Below are 18,979 nucleotides of genomic sequence, written 5' to 3' on the forward strand. Positions count from 1 at the left end.
GTCCCTTGTTCGATCCTTGGTGCCGAAAGATGCAATTTTTAAAAATTTTGTTTTGGCATGGCAAATTACTAGAATGCCATTCAAAAAGAGAGATACATATGTTTTTTATTCTTCACCCTTCCCCATTTTCATTTCCGTTAAGAAATCGAAAGAGAGAGAGAGTGCGCTTCCAGCATTCACTGATATTCGTCTTCCATTCTTCCTTCTCCACCACTAATCCTTGCCACTGGTGACAGTGGGTACATCAGAATCTTCCTCTCCCATAATCCTTATATAGTGTTTTTCCTTAGTTGTGCGTCGGCCTCTCTTTCTTCTTAGTTCATCGTCATTAACGTCATCATAGATGTGTGGGTTGTGGTGCATTCGTAGCTACTGTGGAGTTCGATTGTTTGGTCTTTGATAAATGATAATTTTATATATTTTTATCTTTTTAATTTACACTTTTAAATATTTATTTGAGGCTAATTGAGTTTAATTAGATAGTATTTGATTTTATTAGCCAATATTCAGTTTTGAAATTTCAACTAACTAAATCTTTGATTTTAAAATATAAATGATATCTTTAATATTTTTGCACACGTGATATTTAATTTTATTTTATTTGTGCAGATTTTCTAGATTCAATTTGAAAGATATTGATAAAGAATATTTGGATAAGAAGAATATGGGCATGCTTGGAGATCAAATCAAGAATCAAATCTTTAAAATTTTATTTGAATTTATTTTGGATTATTTAGTGTAATTTTTAATTAGGGTTACTTAAGGTAGTTTTATCTTTTTAATAAATTATTAGTTTTTATTATAAAAGAAAGAAAGAGAGACGCAGGGGAGAGGGTCCACTTTTCATATATATATATATATATATATATATATGAATAGACGGGAGACACACAGAGGAAGCACGATCTGGGAAAAAAAATGAAAGAAGGGAAACAGAGCAGCGATTGCCGTTCGTCTTTCCTTCCTCCAATTTCTTGGGTGATGGCTTCTCAATTTTTCATTTTATTATTGTTGATTTTTAATTCTATAGAGAGCTAATTTTTTTGGTGTGATCAATCACAAACCATGATCTTAAATTTTAATCAGAGTCTTTAATATCCAGGGAAGATTTTATTTTAGCTTTATTCCAATTTTCTCTTCTCTCTACCTCTAAATTTTATGCTTTAATTACTATTACTGATTAGAGTAACTTTATTGCATAATTTTTGAGTTATAAATTTTATCTGAGGTTTTACTTGCTATAATCGATTGATATAGCATTATAAGAGTAATTTGGCCTAACTTGGGTGATTATCCATGCTTGTTTCTGGTATAGCTAACATAGAACAGTTGTTAGGTTGTGGGTTAAAGGAGATTTCAATTAATCTATAACTTAATCTCTTGTTTAATTCTTGATGTTAATTTGAGAAATATATAAAAAAAATCAGAATAATAAAGGTAAATAAAATTGATTTGTTTGGTGGACGAGGAAGATTAAGTTTAGGTGATTGAGTTGTGATTGATTGCGCTGCTTGTGCTTGATAATTTTCTCAGTTGAATTTTCGTTATTTATCTAATTTTAATTTAGATTTTTTTAATTAATTTCATCATAAAAAAAACCCCCCATCATTTACCTTTTCATAACCATAATTCAAATAGTTGCTCTATGGACTCTTAGGGAGACGACTTAGGTTGCACTTTACTGCAAACTCTAGTTTGTATTAATTTTGGTATTATTCGATAGTAATGTCAGTCTTCTCTATATTCCTTCCATTGATTAGTCGTCAGCCTCCTCCTCCTCCTCTTCCTTCTTTAGTTGCTCCAGTGACACGAGTTCTTTTTCCTTCTCTAGACGAGTTGTATCTTGGTGATGCATGACTTATTCTCCCTCTTTCCCCTATCTTGATCTGGTGTGAGTACTCTCGCCTCTTTGACTATCGATCATCTGTGTGTGTGAGATTTATGTTTAGGTTGTCGTGAAATTTGAATATCCCTCTGTATTCTTGTTTGATGTATATTAGGCGCTTGTAAAACGGTCTAAAAGAATTATATTCTAATAATTCAATTTGTTGAGTTAAAATGATATGAGAAATTTGAAGACTTAAATGATGATAAAGGATGAACTCTAACTTATTTTAGTTGATTGTAATTGTACTGCTTTAGTAAGAGAGTTTGTCTATCTGATGAAAAATTTATTAAAATTCTATTATGTTTGATACAGTTATTAGAAAAGAAAACTTGATTGCAGTTATAAAAAAGGGATCTTGAAACTGGGTGATATATCGGGTAAGTAAATAATATTTTTTAATAAATAAAAATGATTATCTTTCTCTTGCTGCGTTTATTTATTTATTTATTCACCTAAAAATGGTAAGAGGTAAGAAATGAAATCTAATGTCCCAATAATAAATGAATAGTCTAAATACATTTGCAAATCATTTCAAAATCCTTTCGCAATCATATATTTATATTCATATGTATTTTCATAAGACTATTTCACTATTTCATTCACAAACAAGAAATTAATGAAGTCAAGCTTAAGGATAAACTCAACCAAAAACATATTGTTTTAGAATTTGACTCCTCTCCTTAAAAGGAAGTGCCCCCTATATCCCATAATCTTGCTCTAGGGGAAAGGGTCTTGCCTTCCACTGTGCATTTAGTGGAGGCATATCATGTGTGGAACAATAAATCATCATATCAATCTCTCATAACATTCTCCATAAATTCAATATCCTCTCTTATACTCCTTACAAATTGCATCATATTCCCAAAACAATTCAAAACATACGAGCATACTTGAAAATGTCAAACCATATCAGTTCAAATTTTTAGAACAACCAAACACGCTTGAAAGTATCAAATTATCATCATAAACCTACGTTTTCAACTAATTTCATCCACATTAACAAGTAACATGCTAGAAAAGGAATAAAACTAATACATCTAACAATTCAACAACAATCAAGCAGGCTAAATAGTTTCAAACTCATATTTTCAAATCTAGAATAAGAAACATGTTGAGATCTCAATGAGCACATCATTCCTTCGCAGTTCATATGTATCAACATAAAACAACAACTTCTCAATATAAAGAGAATAAACCATTGTTACCTCTTATCCAAATTTACAATACTTAACACACGCGTTTGGATTCAACATCAATAATCACAATAAATATACATAATATTATACGTCGATGTATCACGATTCGAAATGTTAATTCAATAAAATACTCTAAAAATATTCATTTTTCCCAACCATGGCTCTTATGTAAATTTACTCCCAATTCTATAAATTCCTAACCAGTCCGTGCCATAAAACCTCCATTATCCTCAATAGTCATCAGTCATTCCATTTTGTCTGTAATTCAACATCTTACCCAAATCAACAACCTCTCACTCAAACAACATGCTAATACATTTAACTATCAATATATTTCCAACAACTAATTATTAACCATAAAAATAGCAGTTAAACCCATATTTCTCTAAAAACATCAAAATCCCTAAGTATAATTTCCTTCTTCAACATTCCAAATCTAATTCTCCAACCTCAACTAATATGTTAAAATCATAAAATACTTGTATACACTTTAATTTATTAGAGCCCCCAATTTTTGTCCAATTAAGATTCAATATTGAATATAATCACCTTCAATATTCATCATCCAATTCTCAATTATTCTTTTAAATTATAATCCAACAAGTATTTCTAAGCTACGTATAATCAATTATCAAAATTCTAAGCAATAATCAACTCCAAAAATCAATATCCCTGATTTTTACTACCTAGGGTTCCCCTAAAATTCTTAACTTCCAATTCAAGTCAAAAGGATAAATTATAAACCGATTAAATCTCAATTCCAACCTATATAAGTGGTTCAACCCTCACAATCATTTTCTAACAAGTATTTCCGAGCTACCTATAATCAATTATCAAAATTCTAATCAATAATCAATTTTAAAATTCAATATCCAAAATTGACTCAATGGTACCAGATTTAGCCTCAATTTCCTTAAGGTGGTAGAGGTTGGAGGTTTGAGTTTGGGAAGGTTCCAAAAGATCTCTTTGGTAGGGTGAGAAATAACTCAAATACCACCTTAGGAAAAAGTTGGCTTCTGATGCCGTGAGGTGGGTTGGCCCAGTCCAAAAGACCCTTGGTAGGATGAGGATTGTTATATAAAAGACGCCTTTTATGTAACAGTCCTCACCCCACCCCACCCTACCGAGGGTCTTTTGGACTGGGCTAACTCATCTCACAGTAGCGAAAGCCAGCTTTTTTCAAGATGGTATTTGGGTCATTTCTCACCCTACCAAAGAGGTCTTTTGAAACTTTCCTAGACTCAAACCTCCAACTTCTATCACCTTAAAGAAGTTGAGGTTAAGTCTAGTACTATTAAGTCAATTATGACTTTGAGTTCATCTAAAATTCTCAAATTTCAATTCTAAACAATAAATTCTAAACTGATTAAATCTCAATTCCAACTTATATAAACATGATCCAAGCATTAGATTCAAATTTATACACTGAAACCTCCACTTTGTTATAAAACCTAACCTCAAATTATCCAAATCAATCATTTGAACAAATCTAAATTGGTTAAACACTTAATCTAACTCTATTAGCATATTTATACTCAAATAAATTAGTTACAGTTATCCCAAATTCAAAACTATAACAAGCCCTGAATTTTCACTATCAAATATTCAAAAACCAAGCAGAAGAAGTTAGCTATAAAAATATTTGGGATATTTTCTCTCGCAACTGGTTCTAGACATGGAAGATGAGAAGGACATAGTGAAGGGGTATAATGTTGAGTGTCTTAATATCAAGGGAAAATGACAATTAAGGACCCCTAACAATATTAATCCCAATTAGGGACGATAAAATTTTGAAATTCCTATTAAGGACCTAGTCTTTAATTGGGATAAAAAAACATATCTAACTTTATAAAATTGCCCCTTCACTAAACACTAAAAGGTAATGGCAAAATAGCTTATGTCATGTTCTCTATTTTTGTTTTGGACGCGAAAAATTTGCTCCCATGTGCTCTCTTGCACGAAAAATATGGGCGAAAAATTAGTAGAGTGGATCATCATCTGAGTCATCATTTTCTCCTTTCTTGCAATAGGTAATTACATGCATGCTTCTTTCATATCTTCTCCTCTATCATTTACATAAGAAAAATTTGCAATTTCCTTTTCTCTATCTTTTGCATCTCCGATCTGTCATGCACACATGAAAATTTTTTTATATATTTGTAAATGCAATCTTACACCATTTTTATTTTACAACTAAGAAAAAAAAATTTTATTGATGATTAATAAATTATATATATAGACACACACAATAAATGATTATAAGAACGATAGTGTTAAAAAAATTGAGTGAAAAATAAGAAAGATATAATATGGGTGCTGAATTTTTTGTTTTATGGTGAAAAGTGTGCTAATATTGAAAAATGCAACATGGATGCTGAATTGTTGTAGTCATGGTTGGGACTACGAGAATGATAGTTGTGAAGTAATAAATTTGTATGTTATTTCTAGTTGTTTTAGGTTTATTTTCTGTATGACAAGTATTTTAGCAAAAGAAGTATTTTGTTATTTTTCACGTTGAAGGACATTTTGTAAAAGATTCACAAGGAAAGATGACCTAAGAAGGTGAGAGATTAATTTCTAAATTGATTAGAGAAAGCATAAATCATGAAGAGCTATTGAAGATGGTGTCATCAATGATAGGAGTTGAAAGTATTGCAGCTGACTTAAAATTTACAATGAAGTTTAATGAAAACGCATACATAGATCTCTTTGACAATGAGAAGTACAATGTTTGATAAAGTATAATGATGAGTCAACACATGTAAATGTTGAGAGAAATGACAATGAAATACATGGAGTAATGGATTATTTGATGGAGTAAGTTGTTATTCTTAGTTATTAGTAATTTTAGTTAGTTTAATCACCATTTTATTGACCTGTAAGTAATTATGAATGCAAGATAAAGGATTTCTTACCATGGTTACTGCTATGATCTCCCTCTAAGCAAGAGCTTGAAAGTATATCACCTTCTTTGCCATGTTCAACACAAAATGCTCTTGCACCACTCCCTGAAGTTAATTCAGTAAAATGGAAGGATTTATTTATAAATGATGGCTAGACCTTTGATAATACAATTGTATTTAAAAAAGCACTATATAAGTACAGCCTTGCTCATAGGTTTGGTTACATATTTTGTACATTTTGTTGTTGAATGACTTTTTGTATAAACAACCACACCATTTAGGTAGATGGGATATTTTTCTATGTAAGAAAAGATGCAAATATGGTGTACATGTATTGAAATTAGTGTAATAAAATGTTGATGTCTAGTTTAGGTTTAAATATGTGCAGGTGTTAATGCTGTCATCACTTAAGACTATTGAAGTCACTAACATAGCATAGGAATATTGCTACTATAATTAGTGAAAGCATAGAACCTCACTTGGGAATATTTTTCATAGTATTTTAGACTTTGAACTGTAAATGTTATCATAACATAAAACTCACTTTTGAAATGTTCCAAAGCTTGGTATGAAAATACAAATGTAAAATCTTCAATTCTTAATCACATAATTAGCACATACTTACATTTAACATAGAGCTACCATGATATTTATAACTAATTTAATAATAAAAGATGTTATGGAAAGAAAAAGATCAACCTTGGCTATATAAAAACTCAAAAAGGCTAAGTAGGAAAACCCTATTGAAATGGGATCCCATAAATCATAAATCTCAAAATTGAGTTTAAAAGGTCATTTAACCATTATAAATTAGAGTAACAAGTGTTTGGGAAGCATGAAAAATAATTAGAGTTGAAAAAAAGTCAAAATGAGATAAAAAGGGTCATTTTTGCTTAACAGAGATACTTGGCTACTGCTAGAGAATATTAAACCGCGGCCAACACTTCCAGTGAAGTTTTTAGTTGTAGCCAATTCTCTCTTGCCTACAGCCAAATAGTCTCAGGAAGTCCTTTGTCTGTAGCCAAAAATGTATTGGCCACAGCCAAAGATATGACAGCAACTATTATGATAGCTCCCCAACCATAAACTTCCAATGTGCATAACTTTTGATTTGGATATCTAATTGAGGTGATTCAAGTTCTCACACATCAAAAATTTCATAATCTAGCTAATGGTTTTGGCTTCATGTTAATCCAACATCAAATGAAGAATTTGGACATCCGAAACTATAATTTCACATTTTTACCTCTAAACCATCAACCAAGTGTCTAAATCTCAAACCATAAGCCATTAACCTACACAAGGGTTTGAACCACACTCAATAAGTCCTAATACACTTGTTTGATCAATCACAATTATCAAACAACTCTTAATATAAGAGTTGACCACCCAACCACCATAAAGCACATAATAAAGGGGTGAAAATGCAATTATTTACATTTAAGCTAAATAACCACTCAAAACATGTTAAACTCATTTAACTTGTTAAGAAATACTTGTTCAAACTATTTTGGCATACTGCCATGGTCAGATTAGAGGTTTGGACCCTTTTATGGTTAAGAAAATCTAAAAATGACTAAATTCAATGATTAAGACTACAAATGCAAGTAGACTTCAAACAAACATAAGTCAATATGAAAGACTCCTAGTTGGCAAGTATTGTATTCAAATTACACATAAAATATAAAACTAGAGACATTACAATTGATTACTCAGTCTCTAGCTTCATAAGCCTCCTCTTTGCCCTTAGTTTAATCCTCACCTGTAAACATTAAACTACAGGAGTGAGATAAACATTTTAATAACCAAATAATTTAATCAAATATATTAAAATGTAGCAATCACAACAGTTAAGCATTTAACATCACATAAGGCAAATCAACATTATTCACAATGCATTTTTATAATGTGATTTACGTGATTAAATGTAACCGCCTTATATCACTCCTTATATCATTTGACCGAATCCATGGGCTATTATCTCATATAGGTTTAGCCCATGTGACTAGACTAGCCCTGCTCTCCAATTGTGAAAGGTCACCCAGCCAAAGCATTCCACACTCACTCTCAAACCATGGATTCCCCCTACTTGAATTTCAGAGTATTATAAGTACTCGACCCACACCATCCAATCCAAGATTGGTGATACTGAGTGTTGTGCCTGACCCATACCGCACTCATGGGTTATCGATAATACTAAGCACATATAGTAATGAAGTATGCCAACCACTTTGCTCAAACTCAGTGGAGGCTACACCACGTAGATTTTCTATCATAATCCCTCTACTATACTAGGGTGAACTTTCACCCATTATAATCATGCAAGTTCAATCAGCATATGCGAATCTAAACTCATGCATATCATAATAATTCATTATCATCATATTCTAGAACTTGTATGCTTATAACAGTTCACACCACATTATAATTTATAATGGCTCGTTATATAATCAACCCATAGCCAATCAAAGTGCACAATTCATATTTCAAATATCAAATAACATTTATATAAATATAATCACCAAGCACTTCATCACAATGAATCATGTTTCATATTTAGGTAATAGTTTAAAAATCAACATATTCATCCATAAGCTCATTTCAAGCCATCCATAATAATGCTTAAAGTGCAAATGCAAACACAATGATATACTATCTTTAAATTTTTAGTTACCTCAACTCTTGGTTTACTAGCCAAGAGTACCCGTAAATATCAAACAGAGCCTCTAGTAAGCTCAATAGCACCAACAATGGTCAATCTATAATCAAACATATCAATAGTAATTAATGACTAATTGTCTTTAATTAACTCTAATCAAGGCCTAAACCCAAAAATTCTCTTGTGATCATTTATCCACAACCAAATCCATTTTTAGGTTTCATTAGTTTACTTAGACTTTCATTAGTCAAATCAATATCATTAATAAATTATAACCTTCTTAGCTCAACTAATTAGCCATAGGATTTACTTCAAACCTCACTTTGAAATCCTAAAACTTTATTAGCATTAAAACCTAAAGGTTAGAAACTTAAATAAATACCCATTAATCCCTTTGAAGTTAAAATTCTAAGCAAAATCACAATTCATTTTTAGATTCCCAAAGAACTACCCAAAAACAATGATGAAAATGCACAAGAAAGGAAGAAAAGAGATTGTAAGCATTTACCCAAGTGATTAGAAGCTCCAAATAGACTCAATTGAATGCCCACAACAAATCGTAGTGGAGCCCTCTTCATTCACCTTCAAACTCCCACTCAACTCTCTAATTTTTATAGTTGAAATACAAATATGAAGGCTTAAAATCGAGTTTTTGGCTATGGCCAAGGGAATTTTAGCTACAGCCAAAGACCAAAAATTTAGCTTTCAAACATAATTTATCTAATTGGGCCCAAATATGGCCCAATACCATCTAAAGTATAATTCTAAACACTAAATAGGGTTCGATAGACCTATTAGTCATTCATATATTATCTTTTAATTCAAGTTAACTCTTAATTATTTAATTTATCTTTAATAACCCAATTAACCTTAGAATGTTACAACAAACATCACTTAAGAAATCACTAACTTAAGTAAAGAATATGAATACTAACGTGACTTGTCAAATTTCACTAACCTGACTTGTTAAATTGGGATCCACTAACATCACTTGGGAATATACTAACCCAACTTGAGAAAATACTTAACATATATTGTGAAAACACGAAACCACACTTGAGAATAAATTGTTTAAGAAAAAGTAACTTATCCAAATTGGGATCCAGGAACGTCACTTAAGAATCCACTAACCAACTTGAAAAAATGCCTAACGTATATTGTAAAAACACGAAACCCACTTGGGAATAGATTATTTAAGAAAAAGTGACTTGTCCAAATTGAGATCCAGTAATGTTACTTGGAAATTCATTAATCTGACTTGGGAAAATGCCTAACGAATATTATGAAAACATGAAACCTCACTTAGGAATAGATTGTTTAACCTGAAGGTGTATTTGATTTGCTTAATCTTAAGTTTAACTATACTCTATTCCTTACTAACTGGATCAAAATCTAAAAAACTCAAAAAATTTTGTGTTGTCATCAACTTTGTCTCTTATTTGTCCTATGGGAATGGAGCTAAATAATAACACTAAATTCATTACGGGTTATCATATTTGCATTAGTTGGTTCTACTTATTTATTATTTCCCTTTATTTAGTATTTGGTATTAGTTCAACTCCTATGTGCTACGTTGATTTTTGCTCCAGATTTCTTACTCAGAGCTTATTGATAATACTATCATAGATCGTTTTTTATCTATCGTAATGATTTTGTATTATGAATATTTTTTGCTATTCACCATTAAAGCATGTTTGGTATTGAGGTTATTGAAGGTGAGGAATGAAGGAATGATCCAACTTTTGTGTTTAGTAGACGTCATTTTTATTTTTTAAGAAGAGTTTCTCTTCCTCATTTGTTGGAATAGCCAATCCTACATTCCCCATTCCTAGGTTGCAAGTTTATGTTCTAAACAGTCTCTTCACTATAGTGTACTTTTTCACTCGATAGTGTGCTCATCATCAACAATTTCTTCAGTTTTGTTAATCAATCTTCTATCCGACAGTGGTAAGTCACTACTTTTAAGAAGGGTGAAGCCGAGCAGGAGGAAAAAGTATGAAGCTTTGACACAGATAAACCACAGTAAATCCCAAATTTGGCATGATGCGTTCACAACACTGGGGCTAATATAGACATGCTGAGGAACAACAAAGAACGAGAATAAAGGAGAATGAAAAGAAGAAAGAAGGAGATGCCAAAACAAAGCAAGAAATAGGGTTGTGCACGAGTGTTTTGATATTTTTTTCTCAGGGACATTTGAGACCATCTACATTTTTTTAAATCCCATTAGTCCTTAATTGAAATTTCTATATTTTATAGTTCTCAATTGGAATTAATATCTTTAAGAGATCCTTAATTGTCATTTTTCCTAATATTAACTCCAGTTGGTTCCATGGCACTTTCAACCCTTCTCTTCTTGTTCTTTTTTTCTAAGAAAAAAAAATTACATCCCCAAACCGCAATAACACACACACACACACACACAAATTTCCTTTAATCTTTTCTCTTTTTATATAATATTTATTAAATATTTTTTCATTTTCTTAAAAAAATATTAACTTGAAATTTATATCAAGTTAAGTTCAATAATCAACTCCTAAATAATTTACTTACCTTCAAACATTCTTTTTAATTTTTATTAATTCTCATTGGCTCTTGAAATTTAAGAAGAACGTGTTTAAACGACTCTTTGAAGAAATATCTCCTTCAGCAACTCAGATCCTACATACTAACTCGTTCCAACTCACGGAGCACTCAAGCAGCGTCCATTATAAGAACATGATTTTCTAAAGTATTGAGCAACAGAAACAATCGCTGGTTCAAACCCCCGAAGGGCTATATTCGCTATCAAGATGGCTATTGGATTATGGGCATTAAACCGCAAGTTTGAAACAAGTACGATCTCTATTGCTGAATTTTTGACGATTCAAACTGGTTTGGAAGTAGTAAAAAAAAAAAAAAAGGTTTGGAAGTTTGTTGGCAACAGGACTTCAACAACATATTCCTTTGCTTTTCTTTTTATTAGTCACTTTTTTAAAAGTTTTTTAAATCATATATAAGTTGCTTTCTCTTGATTTTCATAATTTTTTATGTACAATTTCAAAACTACCTTCCAGCAAATTCTAAAAGTATAACATTTCAATTTTCCAAAAAGCTCTTCCCACATGTCAAATAAATAGTTTATTTTTAAGACAATTTTATTATTTTAACTCACCCACCTTGATTTTGATGAGTTAGTTAGAAATAAATTTTACAAAACGCCGAAGGGAGTAAAACTGTTCTGTGACTCCATAGAAGCGTTGAATCTGGTTTTTCAAGACACTGGCTGTGATCATCCCTTCAGCATTGTTTAACTCACTAGGGAGCTCATTTATGATGACTGGAATCTGGAAGTTAGCTTCATCTACAATAAAGTTTACAGTGTGCCGATATTATAGCACAGTTGGGACATCTGTCCACTTATGACACCACAACATTTTCGGTGGCTCCCCCTGAATGTCTTCAAATCTTTGCCGCAGATTCAGCCACTAATCCTTAGTGTGTTGCAACTTTCTACTTATTTTTTTTCCCAAAGCTATGTTATTCCCAAAAAAATTAAAAAAACAGACTTTGAGTTTTAAACGAATTAAAAACAGAGACTATAGATTAACTTTCCCCTAATGTTTTATTCATTAACCCAATTATGTACAATTTTATTGAAAAATGTTCATCCAACCCATAAAGCAGGCCCTCATGAGTCCTAGCCATTTGAATAAATTAATTTCATTATCAATTATTCACCAATCAATATCATTTTTTTGCTGTTTCATTCTATTCTAAGTACTCATAAATCCCTGCAAGACTTGTCAAAATTGATGAATTTTACAACAAACGTTAACAAATCATTTAATAAATAAAACATGCACAAAATAAGCAACGTAATAACTTTTATAATCACGTTGGAGACTACAAAAATATAAAGTACGAAAAATTACAAGTCAAATTCCTCTCTAATCCGATTTCTATTTTTTAAAAAAAAAAAAAAACCTCTCCAGACCTATATTTTAATATTGAAGTAATCTGGGTCAAAATGATGCAACCTTACATAACCATCTTCACCTCCACTTGAAAAGCTGCAATGAGAGAATAAGCTTGAACAGTTGAGCTCAGCATATATTAAAAGATATAGTTCAACAGTAACTATAAAATTGTAAAATATTATCACTCAGGTCCTTAATATAAGACAGTTGACAAACTTTGCGTTTATTAAAAAATATTAGTTATAGCCTTAAAATTGTAAAAATATATGTAACTTTCCACTTTTACAGTTCTTTGTAATTAATGATCATAATAAATTGTTGTTTAAAAATTCAAATGACAATAAATAAACAAGGGTAAAATTAGGAAAAAGCATCAATTATTCTAACTTCGTCTTATATTTAGGACCAAGCAAAACTTTCAAACTTCATCCTATATTTAGGAACGGAGAGAGTATTGTCTAAGAACAGTGAGAAAGGAAAGGATGCTAGTAAGTAGCAACCCAATAAATTAATGAAATGCAAAATAGGAACTGAAACCATAAATAACTAAGAACATGACATGTGGTTTTACATTTCAGAAGATCCATTTATATATGAAGATTAGCAGTAAAAACTTATCCACCAACTCGTTATAATTATATTAAAATAACCTTGTAGCTTTCGGTTTACTGCCTAAATTTCGCCTTTTACTAATTTGGATGAAACACATTTAAAGAATGCTCTATCATGATCTTCTACCACATAATTCAGATGACTAGAGCTCCGCATAAATGATTTAGACAAGTAAGATGTTCAACATCGTTCTCAGCATCCCTTCTAATTTGCGAGGAAAAAGAAGCTAAATCAGAAAGTGATAAAACCATTTTTTTTTTCCAAACTAATGACAAAATAATTTAGCACTAGAAAAATTAAAGCAATGCCAACTTCATGAATATAATCAATTCGGAGCATGGAACAACATAGACCATTCAGCAGCCAAAAGCTAAACCCTTGGCATTTTTCAATATACCATCAATGAATCTATTTAGACCTATATTTGAGGTCGTATATTTCATGTACATGGTAATTTTTTCCCTCTGCATAACAACATAATGTAAATTTTCATCTCTGCTACCAAATGCTGAGAAATAATGATATATCAGAGACAAAAGTTAAACTGCCTATTTTCAAATATTTCCATTTTAAAGAATATCTGTCTACATGATATTCATCATGTAGCAGAAGATTAACAATCTCAGCCATTGAAAGGCCACTCAATAGAGCCACTTTAATTAAGACTCTATAACAACAAAATTATGATGAATTGATGACACACAGGAGGGAGGAGGACGGGAGAGGGAGAGAGCAGAGGAAATACCTCTTTCCATCAGGGTTGAAAGCAAGTGCGTTAATTGGTCCAAAATGTCCTTTCACACCCCCAATTTCTTCTTGAAGAATCTAAATTGAGGAAAAAAAAATGGGATATACAAGCAGAACAATTTGTAAACAACGCATCATAAAGAGAAATCTAAGGAAAAACGGGACAAATAAATTAACCTTATCAAAAAACTTGGCCTCAAATTTTCCAGCACGATGATCAGTAGTAGTAACAGCTGAAGCATCTTGACCACCTCCAATCACCACCTAGAAAACAAAAAACCATAGACAAACTGATCAAATGCACCATCCAAGTAAAAGCATTAAATAGTGAAAGCAAAGTAGCTGGATCATTTTCATCTAACATTACCAAGTTAAAAACAATTTAGATTTAGAAGTCCATATATTTTGTTAGTTAGGGAACAAAAGCAATATACAAGAAAATGGTATAATTTCGGGGGTATAAGTTTGCAATATAGAAATAAAAAAATTTGATTACATCCGTTGCCAGCTCAATGCCATAAACATAATATTGAACCCCAACTTTACTCCTTCAGTCAGATACACTAGAAACAAAATTACACAAAACACAAAAATATAACCATAAAATTTAATATAACACAAATACATACATGATCAAGAAGAGGTGACATGGCTACTGCATTGACTGGTCGTTCTGTTACATATGTCTTGATAAGAGACAATGATCTGGTATCCCAAAGCTAAGAAATTGCCAAAAGAGGAGGAAAGAACAATAAGGTTAACCGATATCATCCCAAGTTCTTAATAAAAACCTTAATTAAAAAAAATTACCACTAACAGAAACAGATAAGTTTGATAAACGATGATAAACGATAGAGCACAATGGCGTCTTGCAATCCATGTAGCCGACCCCACCTAGTGGGATAAAGGCTTGTTGTTGTTGTTGTTGTTGTAACAGAAACAGATAAGGAATGAATATTTCAATACCTTGGCCGATTTATCAAGGGAGCCAGTCAGGAAGTGGGAACCATCTGCAGATTTTGCAAGTGATGTTATCGCCTTTTTGTGGCCAATTTCCTTGTCTACCTCCTTAAGTAGCTTTCCTGTCTGCCAGATCATGAAAGAGTCAGGATGATGAGAGAAGCAGAGAGGATGAACAGAAACACTGCAAGAACTTTGGGTGCAGGTATTCTCATAGAATAGAGAAGGAAAAGAACATCTAACTGCAAGCTTCTACAGTATTCAACCTGGTGTTGATAATACTACCTATGATTACAAGACAGCAATATCACCATATGACCATACAAATATCAAGGTCACTAACCTCAGAATCCCATAAACGGATCACTGCATCTTCTCCAGCACTAATAATAGTTTTGTTTAGGGGTCCCCAAATGGCTCTATTAATTCTTCCATGAGGGCCCTTAATTACAAGTACAGATTCACTGATTTCTGAAAAGTGGGTCATCATTAATTACCAGATGTTACCATGATATTTAACGGTAACAAAAAGTTCATAATACATTGAATGTACATAACACAAGCACCACGCTAGGAAGAGCATATTTTCAGATATTTGCAAGATGCAATAGAAGGGCAGGGTAAGGAGTACAATAACATTGACCTTTCAACAATTGAATAGCTACAAACAGTCTCCAGGCAATAGGCTAAGTGAAGAATCTGTTTCTTATCTATAATAATAGCCTAGTAAGGAAACAGCATGTGTCACTTGACTAAATTTAAATATACGGATAATAGAACATCATGCTCACAGAACCTTCCACCCAAGTATCAACCATACGTGTCCAGCAAACAGAACAAACTCATTTGATTCTTCAGACATCCACTTGAAAGAACTAGACCTGGAGACTTGCCCCAGATAGGTAAACACTCAAAAGTAAGGCTTTTGTCACTCAAACACAACCCTAAAATATACTTTGATGCAACAGTGAGAAGAAATCAACCCATAAAAGCAAAGAACATAAAGATTGAGCATACGGTCACTGGTGTCTCTAGCAATGCGTTTGATATGAATTCCAGAAGGCAATTCCATGAAGGGATCAGTTGTAATAACAGCAAGTTTGTCACCCACAGCGAAATCCACAGACCTAGCAGGAGAATCAAAATTGAATGTGAACAATTGCTCCCCAGTTTGAACATTCCATAGCTTCACCGTCTGATCTGCACTACCTGTTATAAGCCGCAAAGAATCTCCTGCATAGTGATGGATATTGTTAATAAAATCCGCTGTTACCTATAAAAGGATTTCCTCAACAGCCAACCAAAAATATAAGACAACAGAGGGAACAAAGGAACTTGCTTGAGATATCACAGCACCAAACAGCACCGTTGTGTCCGCGATAAGTGCCCAAGCGTTCACCATTGTCAGCGAACCAGACGGTGGGGTTGTGATCCTTAGCACAAGAGAAAAGCATATCTCCATCCCTATTGTACTTGAGAAACGTCAATGGCCTCTCATGGCCCTTCATCAAAATTGGCCTCATGGTTGTCTATTTGCTTTGGCTCTCGCCCCTGGTTTCTACTTTGCAACGGATGAGAGAATAAACCTGGCCGCTCCTGCAAGTTTTTGGTTTCCAGAACACAGAAGGATTTAGGGTTCAACCAACTAAAGCATCAATGTGCTAAGCAATGTCATATGAGTTGTCATTGGGCCAGCAGCCTAACTGATGAGGAATTGAGGACTGACCAAACATTTCCAAGCCCAAATTATTTAATAAATAACGTTAGTATCTTACTTTCAAATGTGGCCTAAAAATAAAATATGTGATATAAATATGTAAATTTTATAAACAAGTGATGGCAGCACATGACAGGGCTGAGCTGCAGTTGAATTGGCAAAGAAGAGAATGGTGGACTTACTTTTTTAAAGAAAAACTTATAGATAGGCGGTATTGCTCAAGGGACTATGACAAGTAACATATACATAGGCAGACCTATACTACACTGCCCCCACTGAAATGTTTGAAATATGCATAGTTGATATAATACCCTATTAATTTTTGCCCCAGATACTTCGACACAACTCTGAGCCAAGTCATTTACAGGATCATACATCACAAATACCTTGAGAATTTTCCAAAACTGATGATAATATAAAAATATTACTACCTCCGTCCCAAATTATAGGACACTTTTGAAAGAGTTTCTCTGTCCCAAAATATAAAACACTTTGAGTAAATTAAGGTTTCATTAAATGCATCAATTCCAATATTACCCTTCCTCTCTCTATAATTAATGTTGGTCTCTTCTCTTTTCAATACATTAAATGATGGGTATTTTTGGAAGTTTATATTTTTGTTTTGGAAAGATAAGGTTGTTAAGTGTATTTAATGAGGTTTATTGATATGTAAGATTTTGTTTAAAAGTGTGTTATAATTTGGGACGGAAGGAGTAGTAAACAGAATGCCAATACACAACAAATCCTACATTGCAAAACAACACAATCCAAATCATACAAGTCATCAAAATGAAGAGGAAAGAATTATAATAGCCAATTACACACCATTCAAGGAAAAACTTGTACAAAGAAAAAATAAACTCCGTGGGAATATTCTCTGGAGATTTAACAAAAATCCAGAACTAAACGATTGTACAATCAGAACCATTCTACCAAAGAATATCTCATTTATTGAACCGAGCCATGAGCCTAGATAAACTTGAATGCAATAACAAAGGCTCCATTACAAAGACATGGAATGGAATTACAAGAATAAGGAGTTACAGCCATAATTAAGAGTTACTACAACGAGGATTCAAATTACCATTACAATTATCCATTCTGAACCAAACTAAAATATGCAATCAACCATATAAATCACCAAAGTCTAAATCCAAAGCTGAAAGAAAACAAATGATTACAATATGACGCAAATGGCACCAAAAAAATCACCAAAATAAAACATGTCTCATAACCCAATATCAAAACCATAAATAACCAATTTTACAATCTTAATAAAATCCACGTGTAGACAGTAATAAATTCATCTCTGCTGCTGCACATTCAAAAAAAAGGCCTGTGAAAGTTTAATAAGAAAACTTTTTCTTATCACTAGAAATATATACCATGAAAATCATAAAACAACTAGGATAATCATGAACACAGAACTTCTAAATTCTAATATATAAGACCAGGCGATCAACTCAGTGAACTCGGCAACTAGGTCTCCAAAATGAAAATCATAACACCATGTTCACCTAAAAGAACAAAATTAATAACACCCAAAAAGACAAACCTCTCATATAGACAAAATGAAACACAACTGATACTGGTAAGTGGTAACATCTTTAAACACAACTAGACCTAGCTCTCATATATTATCTAAATCCATGACTGAGACGTCCCAGAGGAACTCCTCAAGCACACTTGCGAAACACTGTCAGTAGCAAGTTTATAATCGAGTACAAATGGAAACTGAGAAGGACCAACCTGAGCACGAGCAGGACGACTGGACGAGGACGAGGACAAGCGATCGACGGTGAACACTCGCGGAAAGTCTGAAGGAGAGCCAAGCCACAAACCGAAGACTGAGAGCAGAGGTAGACTTCACGAACCGAGTTTGGGCGAAGAGATGACGGATAAGTCTGAGCTCGACTGATCGGCAACGGAGGAGAGTACGACTTCCCGAGCACGGCACCGAGGGTCGACTGATCGAAGATTGAAGGACGTCTGAGATGGAGATGAAGCGCCGCGGTGAGGGTGAGGGTGAGAGTGAGGCGAAGGGCGAGTGGATGGCAAGGGCAAAAATGAAATTAAAACCCTAACCAAAACGGTAATTTACATAATGAAAATAAATATAATCAAATAATATATATACACACACTCTCTAAAATATTATTATAGGGTTTTTTATGTCAAAAATATATTATTATAAGGTTTTTTTTTTAACCAATATATTATTATAGAGTTAAAGATTATTTTTTTTTCAATATTTTTTATGTGACGAATCCTATACTATTAAATAGGCAATGTTTTTCTTAAACTATTTTTTAAGGAGTACTTTTATCTTTCTATTAAG

General features: G+C 32.6%; 1 protein-coding gene and 1 non-coding gene across 3 annotated transcripts; one reads left to right on the forward strand and one right to left on the reverse strand.

Annotated features, from left to right (window-relative positions):
• Nucleotides 1-10,017: 10,017 nt before the first annotated feature.
• On the forward strand, nt 10,018-10,125 carry LOC129296229 (small nucleolar RNA snoR97). The gene has a single exon (XR_008589733.1). It is a non-coding gene; the product is annotated as a small nucleolar RNA snoR97 (small nucleolar RNA).
• A 2,482-nt stretch (nt 10,126-12,607) lies between these two features.
• LOC129296227 (eukaryotic translation initiation factor 3 subunit I-like) lies at nt 12,608-18,702 on the reverse strand. Of its 2 annotated transcripts, none has more exons than XM_054934818.1 (9): nt 18,391-18,702; nt 16,264-16,520; nt 16,134-16,157; nt 15,942-16,051; nt 14,931-15,050; nt 14,594-14,683; nt 14,142-14,228; nt 13,963-14,042; nt 12,608-12,698 (listed from the first exon to the last, which is right to left on the reverse strand). In XM_054934818.1, exons 2-9 carry the CDS (start codon nt 16,445-16,447, stop codon nt 12,623-12,625), a joined length of 771 nt encoding a protein of 256 aa, XP_054790793.1. In that variant the 5' UTR covers nt 16,448-16,520; nt 18,391-18,702; the 3' UTR covers nt 12,608-12,622. The 2 variants fall into 2 exon arrangements, with proteins under 2 accessions (XP_054790793.1, XP_054790792.1); XM_054934817.1 differs by adding an exon at nt 15,268-15,395 and having other exon boundaries at nt 15,942-16,157; nt 18,391-18,700.
• Between the last annotated feature and the right edge of the window lie 277 nt (nt 18,703-18,979).

This window comes from Prosopis cineraria, unplaced genomic scaffold (genome assembly GCF_029017545.1).
Source record: "Prosopis cineraria cultivar Desert tree isolate PC_DT_omini unplaced genomic scaffold, ASM2901754v1 PC286, whole genome shotgun sequence".
Taxonomy (NCBI): domain Eukaryota; kingdom Viridiplantae; phylum Streptophyta; class Magnoliopsida; order Fabales; family Fabaceae; genus Prosopis; species Prosopis cineraria.